Here is a 24,996-nt window from a genome sequence, read left to right as displayed (position 1 = left end):
TGACTAATCTATTCAATCACACCACCGCCTTTCATTTACAGGACCCTCTCGAGTTCATTTGGTTGAAAAAATAGATCTCGATGTAAGGTCTCGATGAGACCTAAATAACAAGCATGTGTCCAAACAAACACAATCAATATACCCCGCCTTTCCAACACACAAACACACAGACATACACACACAAAATGGAAACAATGAACCTCTTCTTGTTCCACACACTCTTGTTCCCAAAGAGCGCCAATGAGCACTTGCAAAATATAATCGATATTTGGCAGAAGTTTGCAAAACCAAACAAACACACTGAAAGCTGACTTTGTGCAAGTGTCTGTGGCTGCTCAGCCTGTTGCTCATTTAAGCTCTGTGTAGCCATTATTCCTCCCTGACCCCTGCTTTTCGTCAGAGGAGCTTTCTGGCACTGATATACCTTCAAATAATTGAGCCTGGCAGATAATGTAGAATTTACCCGCCTCACCAATGAATTCCACTGACATATGAGCCTATAAATATTCATTAAGTAGCGCCACTTGTGACAAATGTACCATCGTTCCAATGTGGTCCAGATACAATAAGAGGTGGAGGAGAAAACTGGTTCGGTCAGAGATGGCCATTGTTTATTCTTATATTATGTTGAATGACTACAGGATGAAAGTGCTTAACTGATTTGAATATGCTGACAGAATACATGATTTACAGTAATTCAGGTATCAACTGTTAATTTGGCTACAACTAAGTTGATGCAAGTGTACAAGTCTGTGGGTGTCAGAGACTGAGCATGCGTGTCCAGAAAACAAACAAAGCTGAATATTATAGAGCGAAGATGTCGAGACCTGAGCTGAAATATAAATGCCAGAGTGTGCGCCCGAAAATGTGTTTCGGTTTAACATTTTCTCACATAGAACTTTAGTACTCTGTGGATATGCCATACTGAGACCTAATATTGGAGAGACCCAGACAAATATGCCCCGTGTTCTTTTTTCAATTTCCTAAGATTCCACGTTCTGAAAAGTTAAATTGGAGCAGTTTTACATGGATATTCAAGGTATCTTTCACCTTGTCTACAAGTTTTGAGGCGTGAACATTTCTTCCACATACTTATTTTGACAAGATGTTACGTAATCTGGACAATCTCAGTTGACATCGGCTCCTGAGTATGATTAAACTGATCAAATAAATGTAACCAAACCATCAAATAAATGTGTCAGCTACTGTACACAGGAACAACATCATTTAGTTGATAATTGTAATTTTTATTACAGTAAAAAATAAGTTTTACTTTTTTTTTTTATAAGATATATTTGTCATGCTGTATTAGACCATTTTCAAGTGAAGTGTGACAGGAAAGGCAGAGAAAGAAAGAGAAGGACATGGAGCAAAGGGCAAAAGCTGGATTTGAACTCAGGCCACTGAGGTAAGGCCTCAGCCTACATTATACACCACTTATCCGGTGGGCTCCCTATATTTAAATTTTAATAGGTTTACCAATTTGTTGCTGAAAAGATACTGTACATTAATGGATTTGGAGAAAGTAAATCTATTGTAGATGCAAGACGTTTTAAAAAATGAAAATGAATAACCTTTCATGTCAGTGCAGTTGGAGACTGCTGAAGTGTTGATGTTCCTAGAGGTCTCCAGGTTGGTTGTTTCCTTGGTGACCATTAAGCCTTTGAGCTTGCATTTGGGAGCATCCAGAGTTTTCAGCTTCTTGGCATGTTTGGTTCCTTTGTAATGGGCCAGGGCTTGGCTCTGTAGAAGAACAAATAAGTAGCTCAATTTAGACCCAGACAAGCCTAACACAGGAAAAAGCAGACAAAGTCTGTTTCAAGTTATAATCATATTAAAACAATTAGAGATTAGCAAATATTCAACTGAGCCAGAAAGGTCCAACTGAGAGCTGGCCTTAAAAGGGCAAAAAATCGAAAGTGCACTTGTGAAATCACAAACCAGCCTTTTCAGGCAGAGAATAAGCTATTCTGTTTCCTATGACCAGATGAGCATATTGTGTCTTCCTCTCAAACACAAATGTGACATGGGGGTCTCTGTTGGGGATAAATATAATTAATTGATGGATACAATTTAGAGTCCAGACGCGTAGACTAACCAAGATTCACCTCTACGTAGGATGTATCCTGGCTTTTCAGACAAGGCCATATGTAAAGACATTCAGTTGTCCTTGTTTACTTCTCTGCACTTCCTGGATGACTTTGCCCGTGGCAAGAAGAATGGTATCAGGAAGAATGCGATTGCCTCTAAGAATAAATCAGTATGCCAGCCATATTCCCATCAGGGTATTGTCCATTTGTTAAATAGGCTATGGGGGACGTTTCACTAATAACAAATGAGAGAAAGAGAGGACGGTAATTTATTCGAATAGTAATTATGAAACAATATTTTGTGGTAAAACTTTGTTTTCAGATTCTTCCTGAAATCAGAAGCTGAGTGGCAATACCAAAATATCTATAATAATTGTGCTCTTCTATGACAATCACCCCCTACACATGCTCCAGTTATCTATGCTGTCAACAAAGTTATATGGATGACTGTTTAATATAATCAAGATAATAATTAATCGGTAACACTTTATAATAAGTCAACGCTTTTTGGCATTTACAAAGAGTTAACTAATACGTAGTTAACCCTTTATAAAACATTTTGAAACATTAACAATACATTATTAAATAGTTAATAATCTTATTATTAAATGCTATGTTAATCATTAATAAACACTGTTAAACATTATGGATGTGATTCATAATACAATTCATAAGGTGTTTGATAACTGCATTACCATACTTTATAGACAGCTTGTTAATATAGTTGCAAACCAGTAGTTTATAATCTGTTAATGGTACATGAGCTGGTATAGAAAGCATTAGCAAATGGTGAACAAACCATTTACATTACCTTTACAAAGCATGAGTAAATAACTAACAACATATTAACTTATGTCTTTAATTAATGTACGCCAAGTCGAATACATGATGTACACTAATACTTAGCAGATGTCTTAACAACAACACTTACTAATGATGCAACTTGTGATTAGTAATGCAAGTTATAAAGCATTTACTAACTGTTAGTTAAGGCTTTTGTGTTATTTATTAAGGTATTCTTGTCCATTCTCAAACCTCACATTCACAAAGGTATCGTAACAAATATTTTATAAACACTTACTAATGATGCAACTTGTGATTAGTAATGCAAGTTATAAAGCATTTACTAACTGTTAGTTAAGGCTTTTGCGTGACCTAATCTAAAGTGTGAACTATCTCTGCCTTATTAAACATTTATAAGTTATTTATTAAGGTATTCTTGTCCATTCTCGAACCTCACATTCACAAAGGCTAAACATACGTTTCTCAAAAGGAAACAGACACAACACAATGTGATACACAAAATTACTATTTTATTGAAGTAATGACAGGCATGTGTCTTACTAACTACTTAGCTCTACTAGCCGAGAGTGACAGCGGTCGATACGTTAAAACCTCAGTTTGATATTTCCCGGCATGACTGAACGGTCGAGGTTAGTAAGTTGTTTATTATATGGCATTTTTAGCTCTTTTCATTTAAAACATGTAGTTTTGTTCAGCTCTACTCGTCTTCTCACGGTGTGTTTCAAGTGTTAGCACCTAGCAACCAATCTGAAATCTGAGCAACCAAACCTAGCAATCTGCCTAGCGCTTGTCGTTTATCTCTCTGTGTTCACACTTTTCTGCTCTTTTAGGAAGTTAAGAATTTCCTCGTCGCTGTTGATGTCTTCATTGTCATCTGGATAGTAAAACTCCTCGATCTCGCTCATTTTGAAGATGACATCAGCGGAGGGCAATAAGAATACGTATCAGACCGCAGATGAGGTCAATACGCGCATAGATATATATAAAGACTTAATACGCGGTTGGCATGACTACCCATTAGCCAATCAGAACGCTCGTACTGTTGTTGCAATTGAACCAATATGCTGTTCTTATTGGTTCAGAAGACGTTCTCAAAAGAGTTGTTGATATGTTGCCTTGGAGATGTAGTGACGTCACCAGTACAAGTGCAGCTGATTGCTCTGACAAGATGGCGTCTGCTCCAGATTCGCCGTGTTTGATTTGGGATCTTCCCACGTATTGTTGTGGTATATAAGAAACCAAATGTTTACTCTTCGACAGGTCAGCAAACGCTTTGTCGCCTCAATTTGTTAAAACGATTTGTTTGTAAACCTCGACCTACGATCTCGGTTAACAAACGTTTTAACAAATCTCTGCTTTCAAAGGCGTTTGCAGACCTGTCGAGGAGTAGCTAAACATTTGCAGTTTATTACAGCCATTTTTGGAAAATAAAATACAGCTTCGGGTAACCAACTTTTATACCAATTCTACTGTATTGCTTCTTAATGGAAATAAAATACTATTTTATTACCCAGGTAAATAAATTAACAGCTATTTCTTCTAAAAAAACAAAAACACAACATCTATAGGCCTATAGTCTTTCTATAAATGCTTAATAAGGCATAAATAGTTCACACTTTAGATTAGGTCACGCAAAAGCCTTAACTAACAGTTAGTAAATGCTTTATAACTTGCATTACTAATCAGAAGTTGCATCATTAGTAAGTCTTTATAAAATAGTTGTTAAGATATCTGCAAAGCATAGTGTACATCCTGTATTCAACTTGGCATATATTAATTAAAGACATAAGTAAATATGTTGTTAGTTATTTACTCATGCTTTATAAAGGTAATGTAAATGGTTTGTTCACCATTTGCTAATGCTTTCTATACCAGCTCATGTACCATTAACACCTTTTAAACTACTGGTTTGCAACTATATTAACAAGCTGTGTATAAAGTATGATAATGCAGTTATCAAACACCTTATGAATTGTATTATGAATAAAATGCATAATTTTTAACAGTGTTTATTAATGATCAACATAGTGTTTAATAATAAGCTTATTAACTATTTAATAATGTATTGTTAATGTTTCAAAATGTTTTATAAAGGATTAACTAACTATTAGTTAACACTTTGTAAATGCCAAAAAGCGTTGACTTATTATAAAGTGTTACCAATTAATCTTTCATTAGAGCAATGATGTGGAAGAATTGCCTTAACAATGCTTGATCTGACAAAACCATGATTAGTCTTTGCATGGTCTTTAAGTAAACAATGATAGTATGTCATAATTTTGTCCTTTTGCCATTCATTGACAGGTTGTGGGCTCTAAGGACCAGTGTCTTGAAGCCCTGCCAGTGGCCAGCCTTTGAGTCTCAGGTGGGGAGATTGTAGGGTTAGGATCTGGCTGTACATGGCAGGTTTTTATTGTGTTGTTTGTCGCCATGTGATAGAAAAGAGCTGTGGCCTTTGATAAACTCCACCTGGCTTGAGAGGGCCAAGGCGGAGTGTGTGTGCTGTCTGGCCTGCTTGGAGGAGTGAGGGTTAGGTTTTAGTCTCAGAGCATGGTTGGGGTTGGAGGGGGAATCTGTATTCAAGGTTTGGCTGAGATGGGATTAAATTAGTGTTTGAAAGGTAAAGTGGGTTGACATTAGGATTTGAAGGGCGGTTAAGGTTAACGTTAGAGTTAGGGAGACTAGATCTAAAAAGCCACAGTAGACGGGAAGGGATGAAGGCAGTGCCTGATGCCCGTAACGCAACAAATCTCTACTGTCCCAGTCCTACTGTAGAAGGAAACGGTGGTTCTACTCGATGTCTCTAAAGAAGCCCATGAACCCAAACATCATCATCATACCACTAAAAAAAGACGAAAGGAAATGGATGCAGTCCAGCACTGTGACACACTCAGCTACCATGCACATTCCCCATGACACACACAATGATAATAAATTAACTTGGATGGGAATTAATTAGTACGATAATAAATGTATGTGAAATGCAATCTCAGATGTGCAGTTTTCTTCTTAACATGCTCACATTGAAGATGTTGTATAGGCAAACACCATTTCTCTATATCCAGACATATCCGGAGAGTGATATTATCTGGATATGCAATCAGTAGGCCTATTTAAAAAATCATATCTTTATTGCTGCATTGCTGCACTGCAAGAATCATTAGCTTCTAAAGCTATTTCACAGTAACATTGACTAATGTTTAAAAAGTATTACAAGACACTGAAATCATAAAGGATGGTGTGTGTGTGTGTGCATGGGGGGGGGGGACATTTGGCCTTCCTGGCCAGATACAGAGACTGTAACCCATCTATTCCATAACGTGTGTGTTTGAAAAGCAGTCATATGGTGTCCTTGTCCTGGCCCTGAAAGAATCTTTTTTTTTACACCCTCCCCGGAGGACCAAGGGTTGACAAGCAGCCTTACAGCCAGGTGGTACATTCACACTGTTCCTAGTGTGAGGTGGTCAACTCTGTAGACTCTTGTAAAGAAAGTGTTGTTACACTACTTTGCTATGTTATGTGTTTGTAGTTGTACACTATGCTAAGAGGAGAAAGTACTTCGGTCAGGGAGGTAACCTGGGTGCCACCATTGTGATTTCAGGCTGTGACAATAGATAAAAACAATTCAATTTAAGTTTGCTATATTATTATGCCAATACCCATTTTTCTATAAATCAGGGTTAAATGCCATTACCCATGGCTACTTTGTCATTGATAACTATTGAACAAATATGGCTTTAAAGCAATGAATTATTCTTTACAAATGCACATTTCCCAATCCAGCACATAAAGTATGTGTGCCACAGTCAGGACAACCCCTTACTGTGGCACAGACTGGCCTAAAAAGCCTTCTTGGCTAATTATGCAGTAATATCCCAAGCTTGTAAATCAAAATTCTTGGCTCAAAAGCGACTGTTTGTGTTTGTCTTTTGATTTTCAAACTGCATGAAAAAAATCAGGGAGTCGTACAATTGCAAATTCTGGCACAATGTTCTTGCAGTATTTTCAAGGTTGATATTTTCCATGAACAATGATGCAATAACAATGTAGTTGTCAGCTGACAATAGACCTTTGTGTTGTTTTGTGGTACATATAATCTGAAAATACTGAGGACAGACATTTAGCAGAGCAGACAAAAAACTACCTTTAAGGTGTCAGTGGGTTATTCAGCCAATATCATAGCCTATTTAATGTAAAGAGATGTCAGTTGATTTGATTGCTTTCAGGATATCTAGACGACTGTTTTTTGCAAACCATCCTTTTTAAATCTTCACTGTATTTCGTATGGTCCTATTTGAAGTTCAATATTAGAAGTGGTTCCATACAGTACAGTGTGTAAAGGGGAAAGCAAAAACCCAGTTTTGAAACCATCATCATGTGACATTTTGACCCTTTTAGATCTCAGACACTCACTCACCTGTGAGTTGAACCGTAGTTGGCACACACTGCACGAGACATGCTTTCGTTTTGCTGAGGGAAGTACTCCAAACGCGTGAGGCATAACAGCTTTCTGTATTGGGTCCATCTGCAAGAGAAGAGAGCAAAAGATAATTAAGGCACTAAAAGTACTGAAACCAGACCTTTAAATCAACCTTCGGCGATCCTTGAGCTTCAAACAAAGAAGTATGCTTCACTTTTGAGGCTAACTTCAGTTAGCCATTGAACAGCTGACAGCTTTCTAGTTCCATCTTAAATAAATTGCACATGTCTTTGCCAGTGGACACAGTCTGAGGACATTTCATTGTATAAATCAAGTTCAATCCAGTAGCAATCGATTCAACAGTGAACTTTCTTGCAAGTTCTGAAAGACACAAGCTTTAACAAATAGAAAACATGTTCAAATCAAAGTCACAATATGTGAGGAGGGGAACTGGGTATGTATGAAACAAGTCCTTTTCTGTTTCCATATTTAGTTATGTTCCTGCATTGCTGCACCTTCTGTCAGCTCTGTGTCCTTCCATCTGTTTGGTGATTGAGCCTTAAAGAATAGCATTGCTTCCATCTGTTTCTTAGGGATACATTTTGTAGACTGAGCTGCAACAGAGGTATCTGTTGACACTGTTTCTTTTTTTATCACTTTACAGTAAAATCCCTTCTTTTCTTGACTTTACAGTCATATAAGTTACATTTGGTAACAGGGATATTGGCATAAGGCAAACTTTAAAAAGTTACTTTAAAAACTGCAACCAAAAATTACAGAACATAGATACTGTAAAGGAAAAAAGAAAAGAAACTGTACAAAAATCTGAGCATTGTAAACTAAGCATGTCTTAAGCTGCTTGCTAACTCTCAACAAAAAAAGCTTATGCAACAATCTTCCATAATAAATCTCACCCAAGTTTGGGAGAGAGGATGACACATGAAGCTGGCACGGATCCCTGGCAAGGAATTCTACAGAAAGACACGTTAGCTGGGGCCTGCTGGGAACCCAGAGGTTGAGAACTGGAAACCTACCCAGAGTGAAAAACATCTGGGCCACAAATAGGATGAGCTCTTGCAAGAAACACGTATGGCGCTCAAGTCTGAGAAACATAATTTCACACAGGCACCCGCAAAACCAATGTGAAAAGAATATGGAAGCGGCGTAAACATCATTACGTGTATTTCAGACTATTAGTCTAAGGAAATGTCACAAATCTACGAATAAAAATATATAAAGAAGTGGCTAATAGGAACATGTTTCATTGTACCTCATGCCTTGACAGCTCAGTTGCTCACAATTCATTCTGTTCCCTCTAATTCCACCGCAAATCTACTTATCCATCTATCGCTCCTTGAGTCGTTAAAAGAAATCTCTTTCTTATTGACTGCTGCTTTCCCCCAGCTCTGAGGGCTTGTCTCCAAAGTACAGCTGCATTGCCAGTGACACATTATTCCCCATGCATTTTCCCCATCAGCCACCCACTGAGCCAAATACTTCATGAGGAGCCTACCGCTGAGAGCACACTCCAATTCCCCCGCCCAACACACTCACATCTTCATCCTGTGCCCATTCTTAGTCTGCTAAGGTCTAGTAGTGTGGTCCTCTCTCTTGTCCGTTCTCTTTTCTCCATTTCTCTGCCTCACTCGTAGTCTTTTTCCTTTCATCGTCGGTCCATTGTGATTCGTGCTGAAGTGTTCTAGACTGGGAGCATGTCGCCTAGCCCTGGTGGGGAAAGACCAGGCTGTTTGTTTGATGCTCTCTGACAGCCTGCAGAAACTTGTCTGTAACAAGGTTTGGTGCCAGGGACACCAGACAGCTAGAACTTAAAACAGTGCATCATATGACCAGGTGCAACAGCAGCAGTTGTGACAAGTAACGTGACAGCAAAAATTGACAACGTTCACGCCATGATAAAGAACAAAATCTCAATTACAATACTTGGCAACTCCATGTATTGGATATAACCAGATTATAATATTGAGCAGAGCTGGGATAATAAAGAATAAGTAACACATGGTTTTGAGAAACCCAAAAATTGGGTTTAAAATAAATCCTTGCAAATACTGTAGGGGATAACCCTATAGTATTTATATCAAACAGTGTATGCTTTTCCCAGAATCCTCCCTGCATACTTCCTGTGTGTTGAGGAATTCACCACTGCAGTAGAGACAGCATTACACGGATGGACAAAAATACAGATAGTGTGAGAGAGGAGAGAGAAAAAGAGAAATAGACGGAATGACTGGTCAACGCAGCTTCCACCTTGAGGCCTGAATGTTCCATTCACAGCCGCCAAGCTCACTTACCATTAACTTAAGTGGGATGAATGACCTGTCAGAAGTAATCCTGCCTCCTATGTATTTTCCAATTACCTATGCTGCCTGGCCCAGTCACTTAGTTACCATCAGTCAGTACTGTTATAGTTTGTTACCACACAAATATTTGCAAGTCAAATCCGGAGGTTGTTCATATACCTCATAATGAGAAACATCTTCGCACTTGGTAATTAATACGAAGGCTCACTTAGCACAAGAAAGGTAGTTGAGAGAAATACAAAGGAAGTCCTAACTTAGAAGCTCAGCTGTTTGGCACTTGACAAGGGTTGATGGACTGTTTTAATATAAGACAGATGGGGAGAGATGGAGAGACAACAGTAAATATAATTTTACCCCTATGGCAATAACTGTCTGTGCAGTTTATCAGCTTTCTAAAAGGGGTAGACAGTGAGAACATGGGGGAACTAAGTTAAAGCTGTAGTGTGCAATATTTAAATTGCACAATAAAGGCAATATAGAATTCCCATCATCACAGAGGGTAAGTTGAACGATTATATGTGTGTGTGTGTGAGTGTGTGTAAGAGAGAGAGAGAGAGAGAGAGAGAGAGAGAGAGAGAGATCTGAGCTTTTGGGCTGGTCACTGAATAAGAAAATGCATAAAAACGTGCCTTGAAGGAAATTCATGCAATTATCATTGAATTGCACATTCTAATGGCATGCTAACTCAGTTACCACTGACTAATTTTATATTTTTCAAATTGTTCATCAAAAAGCCCATTGGGAAAAGTGTTTTTCACCTCAATTATTATATTGCTTCATCTCCTCTCATATGGTGCAGGCATCGCAAATTTGAAGTAATTTAAATAATGTTTCTCATTTAAATTGATAAGCTGAGTAATGTACCGTAAAGGGCAGCACATCTGGGCCACTCATTAGGCATTACAACACAGCTAAGACAATATGCGTCGAGACTGTGGTTTGTGTTTCAAAACACAAGCAGTAAGGAATTTCCCAAGCATTTGTTCATTGTTGTTGGCATGTACCTGCCTTGACTCTCTCACTCTCTCTCTGTTCCTCTCTCTTTTTTCTCCATCTTTCTCTCTTTCTCTCCCTCGACTGATGTCCATCTTTCACCAACTTTCTTCTACCGTTACGCACATCTCTCCTTCCGCCATTTGACATAGATAGAGGTCTTAGATAGTTTAGTTTGGCGATGATACTTAAACATTTTAAATCAGTCTTCTCTACTGACCTCTCACCCCATCTAGTCTCAATCAGAATGAAATATTGAGCTGGGGAATGCTCTTCTCCAAAGAGGCACTTGAGAGCCATACAATAACACGGCAACCACTGAGATGAAAATGCTTTTTGAAATCAAAAACCTTAAACCATACCTTAACTTTGTGTTACTTGTATCTTCTACGCACGTCTTGATCTGATACTGAGCAAAAATAACGAATAATAAAATTACATCATAGTTTATTGATGCGCTGTAGGTAAAGTTCAATAGTGCTTTTGTCAAATTCCCTAGGAGTCCAATTCCTAATCCATCATTCTATCAAACCAGTCTGGCAATATTTATCACACGTTACAAGTTTCAATGAAATTTGCAATGATTCATCATTTCTTCAATGAATATCAAACAAGGTTGATAATGAGAGCCCAATAAGCATGGCCGTCGGTTGAATTTGCTAAATCAATGCTTCGAAATAGAAACAAATGAATGGGCTGCCTAATACGTGCACACTACAAAACAAAAGTTTTTGATGCAAGCAAAAAAGTTGAGAAATTGATTTTCAATGGCAAAACAAGCAACCCTAACTCTAACCTGATCAGTGCAATGCTTAATCTAGTTGGAATAATTTGTATTAATTGGAGCATTTATGCAATCATTAGACCATGTCAAGATTGATCATTGACGGCAAGGTTCAGAAAGATAACTTCCCAGGCAAACTTTACATGCAAAAAATATGGCAGAGATGGTGATAAGCGGAAACTACAGCAGTGTTGAATGAATGTGTAATGGTTTCTGATCTTACATTTAGTCATTTAGCAGACACTCTTATCCAGAGCGACTTACAGTAAAGTAAGTACAGAAACATTCCCCCCGAGGCAAGTAGGGTGAAGTGCCTTGCCCAAGGAGGACACGTCATTTTGTACGGCCAAGAATCGAACCAGCAACCTTCTGATTAATAGCCCGATTCCCTAATCGCTCAGCCATCTGACCCCCCATTTTAAGAACTGAGACCACATTATGAAGTGCAGTTTGTGTGATTTCACTTCCTCAGATGTTGCAACAGCTAACTGACATTTTCAAGTCCAACTACATAATCAGCAGTGACAATGGTTACAATAAAAAGTATTTTGATACAACTTCATTACTTTTAATTCATCAACTTACCTGAGGTTACATTAGAGGAACAACAGGTAAAAAAACGTGTTGTGGAAGTTAATGAGGCCCTGTGAGAGTTGTTTAGCAACACAGTTCCAATGCAATGTCCATTTTCAATTTCGGAGCAGCCCACTCCAGCCAATTATTTTCCAGAAATCCTGTTCCAGCCAATCGTCAACAGCAAGGAATGTCTTTCTCCTTATGTTATTTTGTGAAACCACTGTCAATCAAACTTGAGCATTGGAAAAGCGTGGAAGTTCAGAAAATAATTTTGGATAGTGATATTTAAGATAATCTTACACCAGGTATTTTTAAGTCTACAAAACAAGAATTCTGTCAATTCAGGTTGTTATCTTCAGTTGATAGTTTTCACTGTGAGGGCTTTGTGAACGACACATTTGAATACATATCGTAAAGTTTTACAAGCTCCCTGGAGGGAGGGGAAATGTTACTCTTCATAGTGACAGGTATGATACAGTGTGTCTAAAGACCTTATACAATGCACACTTTTAGTCCCTCAACCAACCATCTAAACAATTATGAAATCCTGAGAGTCTTGTCTCTGTGCAAAACAAAGCTTCTAAATTTTCCCTGCAGGACAGTATGCTTTTCATTAAGGAACAATGGTGTTACAGGTGCAAACTGCTAGCATGACCTTCCAGCTGGTTCTACTTTAATGCTGAAACATGGTGCCGTGCAGGCTGAACCTCATGGACAGCGAGCTGGACGGATGCTTCCACCTTTTTTCAAAAACACCAGCTGGGGCATACAACACGGAAAACAGATGAGCACACTGTTAGAACAGTTTAACTTGATAGATGGTATAGTGCTCAACACTTGAGAGCTTCAGATTGCTCCTTTTTGTAAATATGGTGAGCCATTGCGTCACCTTACTTCTGACTGACACGTACCTCTATGTTACGTTATCTCTCCCAGAACTCAGAAGACTATGGAAGCAAATTGTTACCAAAATTCAAATGAAAATGCATTTCCAGAAATGCAAATTAGTAATCAATCATCCTATTTGCATTTTAATTTTCTTCTTCAAGAGTGCTCAATCTTTCACTTAATTAAAATGAAAAAGAAATAGACATTTGAGATTTAATTTTCAAAACATGCCCCAGCAAATAGATACCAAAATTCAATTTGAAATGTAAAATTTGAAAATTAAAATGCATTTCCAGAAATGCATTTTCATTTTAAGAACGTGGCTGCAAAATCGTGACCACAATTCAAATTCAAATGCATTTTCATTTTCAAGAACGTGGCTGCAAAATCGTGACCACAATTCAAATTAAAATGCATTTCCAGAAATGCATTTTCATTTTAAGAACGTGGCTGTAAAATCGTGACCACAATTCAAATTCAAATGCATTTGCAGAAATGCAAAATGAACGAAAAAGCATTCTGAGCGGCGCAGCAGAGTGACGTCAGTAGCCGCTCTTCTTCAGCTCCCTGCTGACCGAGCTATCCATCTTGTTCGGTAGGGGGCGGTGTGTGCACATCTGCATTGCATTACATTGCAAATGTGCCGGGAAATTGATTGATTGATTAAGCCACGTTCTTAAAATGAAAATGCATTTCTGGAAATGCATTTGAATTTGAATTGTGGTCACGATTTTGCAGCCACGTTCTTAAAATGAAAATGCATTTCTGGAAATGCATTTGAATTTGAATTGTGGTCACGATTTTGCAGCCACGTTCTTGAAAATGAAAATGCATTTCTGGAAAGTCATTTGAATTGTGGTCACGATTTTGCAGCCACTTTCTTAAAATGAAAATGCATTTCTGGAAATAAATTTTCTAATTTTACATTTCAAATTGAATTTTGGTATCTATTTGCTGGGGCATGTTTTGAAAATTAAATCTCTAATGTCTATTTCTTTTTCATTTTAATTAAGTGAAAGATTGAGCACTCTTGAAGAAGAAAATTAAAATGCAAATAGGATGATTGATTACTAATTTCATTTATGAGTCAAATAATGCAGCCACATTCTTTAAATGCAAATGCATTTCTGGAAATGCATTTGCATTTGAATTTTGGTAACGATTTGCTTTCATAGAAGACAACATGCAATTCATCTATTTTTCAAATAATGAAACAAGTGATCTGTTTTAGAGAGTACTTACAGTACTTAAACCATCTCAGGTAATAACACAAGTACCAGTGTGTGTGTGTGTGTGTGTTGTCAACCTTATATTGCTAGTGAGCAAGTCAAGCTGGCAGGACGTAGTCCCATAAAGATGGGCCGGAGGTCCTTAGTATTATCTCTGCATTCCTGCAGCGAGAGCTGCCCTGGCAGGTACCCAGGCGGCTGAAATATTATCGTGGGAGAAAACATTGAGAGGCTTTGCCAACAGGGAGCTACTTGTAGGTTCAAAGGTTAAAAAATCTCTGAGTGCTAAATGATGAGGTCTAACGTCTGTGCTTTTCTTAACCAGGTGTTGTGAAGGATTAGCTCAGAGGGCAATCAGTTGGATGGTGGTAATTTCCTCATCGGCATGTGCTGCTTTGATCTTTTTTTCTCTCCATTTTCTGATATTGTTTATGTCCTTCTGGGAAGACACTTTATAGAAACCATTAGATCTTTATGGGACTTGTGTAAATCAAATGAAACTCAAATGGTGGAACGTAAATAGTCCCTGAGCGCCTTTGTTCTTTCCTTTCAACATGCTGTGTGCACTTATGCTATCATTTATCTCCCAAAACCCAGAACAGATAAAGCTGTATTTCGCTGTGGGCATTTGGAAAGCAACATTTCCATTATGGATATTGATACAAGCATTGAGTCAGGAGTGGGGGAGGTTGAAATGGTTCATGATGTTTGAGCATCCAAGGCTGAAGCCTGTGTGTCACTCTTAGTCCTCGACTACAAAGCAATTTTCCAGTGCGCAGATTGGCAAGAGGAAATCAATAACTCACATTCCTGATTACTCCTCAGGCTGGAAATGGACTTTGTATTGTTTCTCCAAGACAAATGTAAGTCCCTGGCAAGATGAATGGTATTTTCACACTGAAGAAATATCCCTTTAAATGAAAAGTACTTTTTTCTTTCACCTTTCTCTTTCATTGCACCTTCTAAACTCACCTACCAGTGAACAATCACTCTTTCCTTTTCCTTCTTTGGTTTGATCTATTTTCATGCTAGTCATCTCATTACCTTGACTTTAGACAGCTGTTTTAATGGAAATTTGGACAACTCTACTCAATTAATTATTACTGCCATTGTCTCTATCCATTGTCTGTTTCATTCTCACATTCACTTATATTTTCTTTTTTTAAACAGCGGAATCTCAAAATTCCCCTTCAGTTTAATCTTGCAGACAGTGCCATTTTATACAGCCGTTCTTTAACATATTGGGTTAGATAAATTAACGTATCATGCAACTTCTTAGGTCAGACAGAAAGAATGTCATTTGTTCGTACTTGACTGTGTTATGGGATGTGTTAAAAAAAAAATCTACAGTTGTTGTTGGACTTTAGCCACGTCATTATTTCATTGAAGATTACTCCAGAGGAAACAGGAAAGAGAGAGATAACAGTCAAATCACAGCCATCCCTTCTGGCTAAGCACATCCTAATGATGTCAGTCATACATTCCAAAACAAGATTGCATGAGACTTGACAAAAGACTTGGCATCTCTCATTTTATGCAGGTGTGGCAAACTCCAGGCTCTGGAAAGAAGATGGAAAATGTATCTGGTGTAGCTATATCACGCCAGAACTGTGACTCTTTATTACCACTGTAGATTAATGGAAACATTGCAGTCATCTTGTCTATATGAGTCTTTTGTATCTTGCGTATTGGAGTGAATAAATGTTTAGTGTGCCCCAGAGGCACATAAGCAAACCTGACCTCATCATAACTGATAGAACCATATCCCTCCCAAAGACTACAGATGGAAACTAGCTTTAGCTAAATATGCTGCAGTACGTCCAACTGCACCTACAGTTCTCATTAAGGCTGAACATTTAGGGATGATGGATTGCAACACAATTGCACAAATGTATAAATTCCTTCATGAATTTCATTCACATAAGAAATGACCCAAACACCCAACAAGCCACCCAGTAAAAATTAATCACACACATTCCTAAGATCCTCAATCCCCCATGTTCTGAAACAGCTATCCTCCCTTTGTTATGGCTGTGAAACCTAACCTACACAAGTAGCACACAAGTGTATGCTGCATTGTAAAAAAAAAAAAAAAAACTTGCGCATAAACACTTTTATAGCACCGTTTGTGCCAGCCCAAGCTTTTACAATCACCCTACATTCTGCCAGTGATTATACGTCAAGGATTTAGAGAGGAAGGGTGGAACAGAAAAGGGTAGACAAGAGAGACAAACATGAACGGACAGAGAGGAAAAGAGATAGAAGGTCAAAGTGTGTGAGTGAGTGTGAGTTAGTGAGTGAGTGAGTGAGTGAGTGAGAACGAGAATGAAAAGAGAAACACAAAGAGAGAGAGAGAGAGAGAGAGAGAGAGAGAGAGAGAGAGAGAGAGGGGGGGGGGGGATTACTCCATGTTAATCCAGTATCAACTTGCAGAGATTTGGAGGCTTCCCAGTACATTACTTATTATCCGCGGAAAAGTCCGTTAGATGTAGATTAGCAGGGGCGAGAAGACGAATAGGGTGAACTGGAACTTCCTGACAAATTCCCTTGCTGAGACAATCTGGCTCCCATTGGCTATCTGAACTGTGTTTGGTGATGTCCCGGCATATATTATATGGATGTTTTTTTCTCTCTGTATCCAGCTGTGCTCCATATATCTGGTTTACTTGCCAGAACAGACCTTAAATTAAGCTATTCCCGTAATTCAAAAGCAAAAGCTCAAACTATTAGACTTAGATCAGTAATTTTTTCCAGGAATCATCATATTTTTTGATGACTGGTGATTCAAACCTTGCGAGGCTGCATATTTTCTAATAATTACTCTCTACTTAAAAAAAAATCAATGGGTTCCCTAACAGTGTACAGATGACTCCAAGTAAATGCACATTGGGTGAGTGCAGGCCATGTTACATGCACAGCAGTTCTTACAGTTCAGCAGTCCGAAATCCAATCACATACTTATGCCGGGTGACCACATTCTCCAATATAGGACATGTACCATGGCCTATCATAGTGTTGGCCTTTCAACACAAATTAATGTTTACATCAGAAGGTGACAGTCTCAGATGGCTGGTCATACATCTAAATGAGATTCAGATTGAAAAAGAAAAATCACGTCTTCCAAGTCCAAAATCTCATGATACTAAATCAACCGTTGGACAAACAACATATTATTTTGAGTGACCTCTGCCAGGGTCAACTAAAACTATAACACTCTGTGATCTGAAATGACCCTTGTCACATGACCTGGGAGTGGTACTCACCGCACTGAAACTGGGGAAGAGCCTTACAGCTGAAGCTGTATCCAGTGGAAACGGAAGGAAATGCTTCATACCCAGAGATGGTTGGAGTGTGGGCAGAGTAGGACGCACCAGAGCAGGCAGGAGGCCATTTTGACACGCATTACCTGTGGAGAGGAATAAGAGAAATCTAAATGTTTTCAACGGAATTACTATTGGTAACATTAGGGTTTTATTGGCATTGATAAATTGACATTTTTGGATGAAGTGCTGCAAACAGAAAATGTAGGAGTTTTATTGCTATGATTTTGTATGTTGCCTCGGTAGTCAAGTGTACTTTATTTCTTTCTTCTCACGCTTCCATTCTTTCCAAAAATCCTGGCTTTCATGACTTTGAAACTTTGCTGCAGTACCTTTGCTCCATGCTGTATAAGAGAATATTATATCAAAGATTACTTGCAGGAAGATATGCAATTGCCATTGTGTTCAAGCATCACTAGCATGTTTGGCCAACCTTTACATACTTAGTATTTTGACCGAAGATACTGCTTGTTTCTTTCCCCATCTTCTGCTTTAGCACAAAAACAATGTCCCACACACATTTGTAAGAGTGTCTTGTCTCCACTAATCAAAGCATTGAGACACAAACACACACACAGTGAGATTAATTTAATCATTTGAAACCAGGTCACTGTAATCCAATTATATTTTTTCTTTGTTTATACCTAAAGCTAAACAATGTTGAAACAAACATTGTGAAATGATTAAACCAGGCAAAATCTGGTCTATGCAGTGATTCAATAGTGAGAGGTGGCCAAACGTCTTGGAAAAACAAGAGTAAATACTTAACTTTTATTGTCATATGAGCATGAGATGCCAACAAAGGGCATTTTAAGCCATGAATTAGAAACAGAGGAGCCCTATTTCAACACTAGAGGATCAAAAAAGCTGAGAATCTGCCCCAGCCCTCCAAAACATTAGGAATTAAAGAACCCATTCCGTAAAGCAATAATTACAACCAGGGGATGCAGTTTTTTTTAAATTATTTTATTTTTTACTGCCATATGCTCAACAGAGAAACTCCCGGCCAGCATGACTCTTAAAAGCGAGCCGATACCATTTCAAAACAGCAACTTGAGACAAATAAAAACAAGGTTTGCCACATTTGGATCCTGAGGCCATGGTAAGGGCATAATTAAAAAGAATAAGAAACAGTCAAAAAAAAGAAGGGAAGAAGCGAGAGGGGGAAAGCCTAAGTCTCTTTTTACCCCCATTTGCCACAGAACTGCCATCTGTTGAGAAAGAGAGCATGCCGACCCTCCTGTGGAGACATGTTCCAGCTCTTCTTTAACAAAGCATATCCTTCTGAAGGCATCATCCCTCAACTAGATCTTTGAACATGTTGCTCAGACGTCATCCCTTAAACATGTTGCTTTTTTGGCCAAGCCACATCGAGATCCCAAAATGTAACGTGCACAGTCCAAACAGCCAACACAAATACGCCAGCAGACCCACAGTCACACTGTGTTGAGTGCTGAAGAATGAGCTACAAATATTTCGTTGTTAGGTTAGTTTGTCCAACATCAATTTAGTCCTCGGAAAAAAGGGAAAATTGGTCATACTTTTTTGGAATTGGGCTTGCTCGCAAACAATGAAAGGACTTTCACTGCAATTAAGGTGTTGCTCCTGAACCATTCTTAGGCATCCACTACACTCTTTTAGTAATTTGTGATCACAGACCCTCGGTTGTATTTCCCTCTAGGGATTAATAGTAGCATATTTTCAATATTGGAGAAACTCTCACTGTCAAGGAAGACGTTGCTATTTTCAGTTTCCTCTGTTAAAGGTACATTAACAATACAACCATGGTCCTGAGCAACATGTCCAAACAGGACAACATTCCACCATGACATGACCTCATGGGACAAGTGTTTTAGCACTATTTGGGCTGATCAGTTGGCATCAGCCCACTGCTATGTTGAAACAAGTACTAAGTATAACAATCATTTCTGCAACTAACCCTCGCCCAACCAACACAGAAGTAGAAACGTTTTTATATAAAGTTGATGTAGACCAACTGAACTTAATTCAGCCATAATATTAAAATATGGTATCTAGAAAACACTTTAAAATGAGTGTCCAATAAACTTTCATGTAACTATGTACACCTATTATGACCAAATTGTAGGTACATGTATCTATCATTTGTCTATGTAATTTCATGGTACTTCGGGTTATCAGGGTATGGGTGAGGGGAGTAAGGAGTGGCGTAGAGTGGCAGTGAAAGATTGTGTTTCCAAAAAAAGATCAGTGTTAACATCAATTCACCCCTGGAGAGGACCCCCTGCCCCTGCTCCTAATCCCACGTCAGTTCACTTGTGTAATAACTTGTACCGCCTAAATGTAAGTCTGTCCACATAGAAGTTCCCATTTACTGTATCTACATGTTCTAATTACAACAGTTATTGCAAGTTAGTTACATGGTCGTCCATATGTACCAAATGTAAAGCACTGCCCACTTCTAACTTCCCAGGACCTGTTGGTGGAAAGGTTCTCCATCTGTATTCAGAGGCTAAGAAACTCACTGTCATATTGTCCACAGGAGGCTGGGAGGGAGAGAAAACTGCTCAATCCCTCACTTAACACTGAGAGGCTATCAGTTCACAGACATTAAATACAGTTACCAGACCACTCAGTCTGCTTGGCCAGGTTACATTTCACAGGCAGCATCCAGCTGTAAAGTGCTTACCTGCAAGCTTCAAACCAAAAACATATATATACATGTGTCTCCTGCATTGTTTATGGAGTGTGTGTGTGTGTGTGTGTGTGTGTGTGTGTGTGTGTGTGTGTGTGTGTGTGTGTGTGTGTGTGTGTGTGTGTGTGTGTTGATCGTGTTATCTGGCTGTATAAGGTCTAATTCAAGTTATTTATGTAAACAGTAATTTATAGTATTTTCTACAGAATATTTATGTCATATTGAGCTGCCTGTAATGTGTTGGAATTCATTATAATCCTTGTCATCACATCATTGTCAAATAATAAAGCATTCATTTTGCAGAAGCTTTCATCCAAAGCAGCATAGAGAACAGGGGTAGATTTGAACCTGCAAGTTCTTGATCTACTCTAAGGTGCTCTGAGGTACACCCTGCCCTAAACAACAGCAAACGCATGTTTAAGAAGTACAGCAAAACTCAACATATCTGCATGGTTACAAAATTGTTTTCAGAGTTGCTATGAAAATAAAATTATGACTGGATGTACCTTGAGTTTGCTTTGAACATTTCCAATCTTGCTCTCAGATTCTTTGAGAGTTCAACAATTGCTAAAATGGAAATTTGCCAAAGCCAAGCGAACATACACACTTGTAGCTGCAGTGTGTGTGTGCTTGTAGTGTACGTTGGATGAGCTGTGTATATTTCTATATTGGTGCGTGTAAAAGCTTTCAGCTTAGAAAATACATCCATCAGGGCTCAACCACCTTTACTCCTGCGGCAGTGTCAGGAGAAAGAGAGGGAGAGAGATATAGAGGCTAAAAATTATGTCTGGAGGACACAGAGTCAGGTTAATAATTAATCATCTTTCGATGCTCTCCTCTACCTCTGCCTCCCCTGATCGCGATCATTCCCCTGATAACGTTTGTCCGAACAGGCTAAGATTCCTCACAGCTGCAAAACTGCTTTCAAGCAATCTAGAATCTTCAGCAAACCAGTCTTCCTATTATGCTCCGCAAATAAAAATCCAATTATGAAGCAAATATGAGTTCAAATGCAAGTCAAAGTCATTCACAGGCCAATGTATTCCAATTAATTGAACAGCTTTGTACGTACACCAGTTGTCCAGTTGGTATACCTGACCCTCCCTGTCTGTATATGTCTGTGCTAGTAAAAAACATATTTATCTCGTCTCTGCCCTATGAGCTTCACTCTTCACATCCTATATTTCACAAAGTGAAACACTAGCATTGCTAAGTGTTAGCCTTTGGCTCCAGTCTGCCCCTCAAACCCTCAATGGTGTAACCCGCTCTGTTGTCATGACTTTGGTGGTGCAAACCTCTAATAATCACAGCTGTCTCTGAATGTGATCCAACAATCACTTCCCAAGCGCTCTATAATCTGAGGTTAACCAAATAAATGTTTACTCGCTGTTAAACTGTGGGCAACAAGGCCATGGTACGACGTGCCGAAAGTATCAAGAACCGACACTAATGGATTGTATGATTACAGACGCATACTCAAAGAAAGGACTGCATCTGAGTTATTGTCAATATATTGCTATTTTGCTGTCCATTTAGACTGTATTAAAGGGGTTATTTGGCAGAGGGGTAGGTACAAAGGGTAATGCTATTGGCCATGTGTTTTATGACACAATCTATGTGGCATTAGAATTTGATGTTGTTTTTGCTGAAAATCCAAACCATTTTCTGTTTTTGTCCCCGAAAAACTAAAATGTTGGTTTGACCTTTACTCTTCCCAGTGTGAACCTTCTTGATGTGTTCCTAATCGACATGCGTTTCCAGGGAACAATGCACAGCATTCACAGCTTCAATTTGATATCCTTAAATAAACGTAAATTACCTTCTTCCTTTAATTGATAGCATTTCATGTGAAAGAAGTTTGCATATATTACATTGGGTTCCAGCCGCACAGGGGCTTTCGCTTATTAATTATTATCTGTTGACATTGAGTCTGACTGGTTCCATCTTACATGAGAAGCCAAGGTAGGAGACAAGCATGTCCTACCTTGACTCTACCCACTGAACATGCCGCTACAAACACAACTGTTCTGTCTGTTTAGTAAGTACATAATGTTTAGAAAAAAGTGAATATATAAGTTGTACATTTTCTTTCATAAATATATAGTTGTAAAATATATATATATTTTTTTTTTTACTTATCATTGAGAGTATTTCATAGATTTTAAACTGAAAAAGGTTTATGGATAACACAGGCTAGCATAGTAAGCTATTTTAACGTCATAAATAAAATACAACACTGATGTGACAATTTTTTTATTGACCTCAACCCTGCAGCAAGACAATACTTCAGAGTCCGACTCCTCAGCATCGGACACGATTTAAGCTCTTCTTTATTGTCACCTCAGGCTATAGAGTTCTCGTTCTACAAGATTGAACAAGAACATGGACTTTCAGATCATTTTAATCTCATGAAGAACACATCCCCCCTGCACACAACTCTCCATCACAGTGACGCTAAGCCATCTGTTTGGAGAGCACTTGAATTCAAGGCACTTGTGCCTTAAGTATACATAAGCCTCTCATCTCCCCCCATAAAACTAATGGAAGGAACATTCTTTCATCTCTAACTAGCATACAACACATATCAAGTGGCTCGTAAACCTTGATATTTGAGCTAGCTGTGTCGACTCTTTGAATTCCTTTGCTAAAAACACATTTGGACAGAGTGAGTCTATAAAACAGAATTTTGAAATCCAAACCTGGGGCTTTCAAACCCACATGTGTGGAGGGAGGGAGTGATCGCCACCTAGAGATGGGTTCTGACACTATAAAGTCTGCATTTATACTTCCCCCCCATCCCCATCAGGTTGACTAACCATCATCTTGTTCTGTTAGTATCTAGAACAAGCAGCAGACAAAGAGCGTACATGCACATTGCATCACACACACCATATCTAGAAAAATAAACCACACACAAACACACGCACCTGCATACACATTGCACACACTAAAAACACACTGTAAAAACTCACCGAAAAACATGTTGCTTTCCATGGCTTCTAGGCATGGGTGTCTGTATGTCCTCTCTGATGCCCTGCCAGACTATGTGTGCATGTGTCCATTGGCAGTAGCCTGGGCATTTCTCACACACTCTTCATGTGCATGTGTTCTGAGCAAGAGTTCGTCTCTCTATCAGCAAGTGGAGTGTGCAGCCAGTCTACATGCTGCACTCTTTTCACACTGTGGTGTGTGTACCTTCGTCACCCTCCCCCTCCCTCCCTCCCTCCCTCCCTCCCTCCCTTCTTCTTCTCTCTCTCCCTCAATTTCACTCTCTGCCGCGCTCTCTCTTTCTGCTCTCTTTCTCATTCGCTGTCCTCTGCCTGCTTGTTTCCCCTCCCGCTTTCTCCTCCTCTCTTTTCCTCTTCTTGAGTGCTGCGGGGCCAATGACTCTTCAAGTTGTCTCTCTCTATTCTCCGGCAATAGTTTCTCTTCAGATGCATACATCTCTTTTTCTTGACTCACTCTGCCGCACAATGTGTCCATTTGATTTTGTATCTCTCTCTGCCTTTCTCTGTTTAGGTTTCACCTGGCATAGCCTCTCACTAACTTTCCGCCTGTCTCTATTCATTCTCCGTCCACCTGTCCATCTGTCTCTCTCTTGTTTTCAGTTTTTCTCTCTCAGGCTAGTTGTAATCTGACTCTGGGAGCTCTGATGCAGCTCTGGGTGCTGCTGCCTCTGAGATATCTGCTCCATTTATGGTTCTTTTTCTCCCTCCCCCCCTCTCTCTCTCTTTCTCCTTCTCCCTCCCTCTCTCTCTCTCTCTCTCTCTCTCTCCTTCTCTCTCTTTCCCTTGTTGCTTCCTCTTGTTCTTCTATATCTGGCCTCCTTAGGCACAGTGCCAGGCACCGCCACCAGCCACACAGAATGCAGTATGATCACATCTCAGTCAATGCATATGTACGTGTGTCAGTGTCTGTATGTGTGTCTCAGCCAATTATGTTTGCACATTACATGTGTGTTTGTGTAGTTGTGAAGGTTGTCAATGTAAACACATATTGACTGGGCTTGTACAGGAATGCATTTCATGTTTCTGTGAGCATGAATATGTGTGTACTGGCATCTTCACATCTACTTAACCTCCACCTCTCATCATTCTGTTTTCACACTTTCTCTTTGATCGGTTCACTGTAATGCTTCTGAAGGTCAGACAGCATTGACCACTCTGAAGCCTGACCATCCCTATCGACTACAAATGAGTCTGTCCTGATCAGAGCAATGTCTGTCCACGCACTCAGACACACAGTCACACACACACAAAATAGCCTGCCAGTTGGTGACATCATAGCTGTCTCCTCAAGACAGAAAAAAATCAATGTTCTCAAGTGTTGCAATTTCTCTTCTATTCCTCCCCCAGGCTCCTTGGTGGCGGCCATTTCGCACCGCACACATGTCTTCAATTAATTCCTGAGCACCCCCCCCCCCCCCACTCCTGCCTCCTCCCCTTTGAGCCTATTTCCAGTAAATACGTTTATTCCATATCGGAGACGGCAGCTCTCTCTATTTCTCTCCCCTTTATCTCAATCACTCTCTCCCCTCTCACTTTCAAATTTATTTATTTCTCTCCTTCATTCTCTCTGGCTCCTCTTCCTGTGCAGTGGCTTGAGCCAGTCGCAAAAGTACAAATTTAACCTTGGCTTGCAGGTGTCAGTTGAAGGACAGGCTGATATTTGTCACCGTGAATACCGGTTAAGTGGCGCTTGCAAACTGAAAGGGAGAAGTCCCGCTGCGCTACACGAGACTGCCGCCTGGGACACTTCATTAATCTCCCTGTCACTTCCACGACGCTTTTCATTAGTTATTGGGATATCTGATCAACAGGCCAACTCTAGTTTTTTCAAACAGCTATCATGGGAGCAAAGTAGAACCTGAAAGAGGAGAGAGGGACGAGAACAAGCTAGT

At 39.3% G+C, this 24,996-nt stretch overlaps 1 protein-coding gene across 5 annotated transcripts in view; it reads right to left on the bottom strand.

Annotated features, from left to right (window-relative positions):
- The window catches only part of znf385d (zinc finger protein 385D), a 30,032-nt gene extending 6,732 nt beyond the window's left edge, over positions 1-23,300 (bottom strand). Inside the window, exons 1-5 of one of the 5 annotated variants that reach the window (XM_062465360.1) lie at positions 23,069-23,300; positions 17,679-17,766; positions 17,366-17,508; positions 7,312-7,419; positions 1,575-1,743 (exon numbers count right to left, since the gene is read on the bottom strand). In XM_062465360.1, coding sequence (XP_062321344.1) covers positions 1,575-1,743; positions 7,312-7,419; positions 17,366-17,434 — 346 coding nt within the window. In that variant the 5' untranslated portion in view covers positions 17,435-17,508; positions 17,679-17,766; positions 23,069-23,300. Of the gene's footprint in view, positions 1-1,574; positions 1,744-7,311; positions 7,420-8,228; positions 8,355-8,584; positions 8,706-8,868; positions 9,040-17,365; positions 17,509-17,678; positions 17,767-23,068 lie in introns of those variants that run through there. The other 4 variants (XM_062465359.1, XM_062465362.1, XM_062465363.1 and 1 more) reach the window with 4 other exon arrangements.
- Between the last annotated feature and the right edge of the window lie 1,696 nt (positions 23,301-24,996).

The sequence above is a fragment of the Osmerus eperlanus genome, chromosome 7 (genome assembly GCF_963692335.1).
Source record: "Osmerus eperlanus chromosome 7, fOsmEpe2.1, whole genome shotgun sequence".
In the NCBI taxonomy this organism is placed as follows: Eukaryota; Metazoa; Chordata; class Actinopteri; order Osmeriformes; family Osmeridae; genus Osmerus; species Osmerus eperlanus.
The sequence above is the reverse complement of the archived record's forward strand: the minus strand, read 5'-3'. Positions and strand labels throughout refer to the sequence as shown.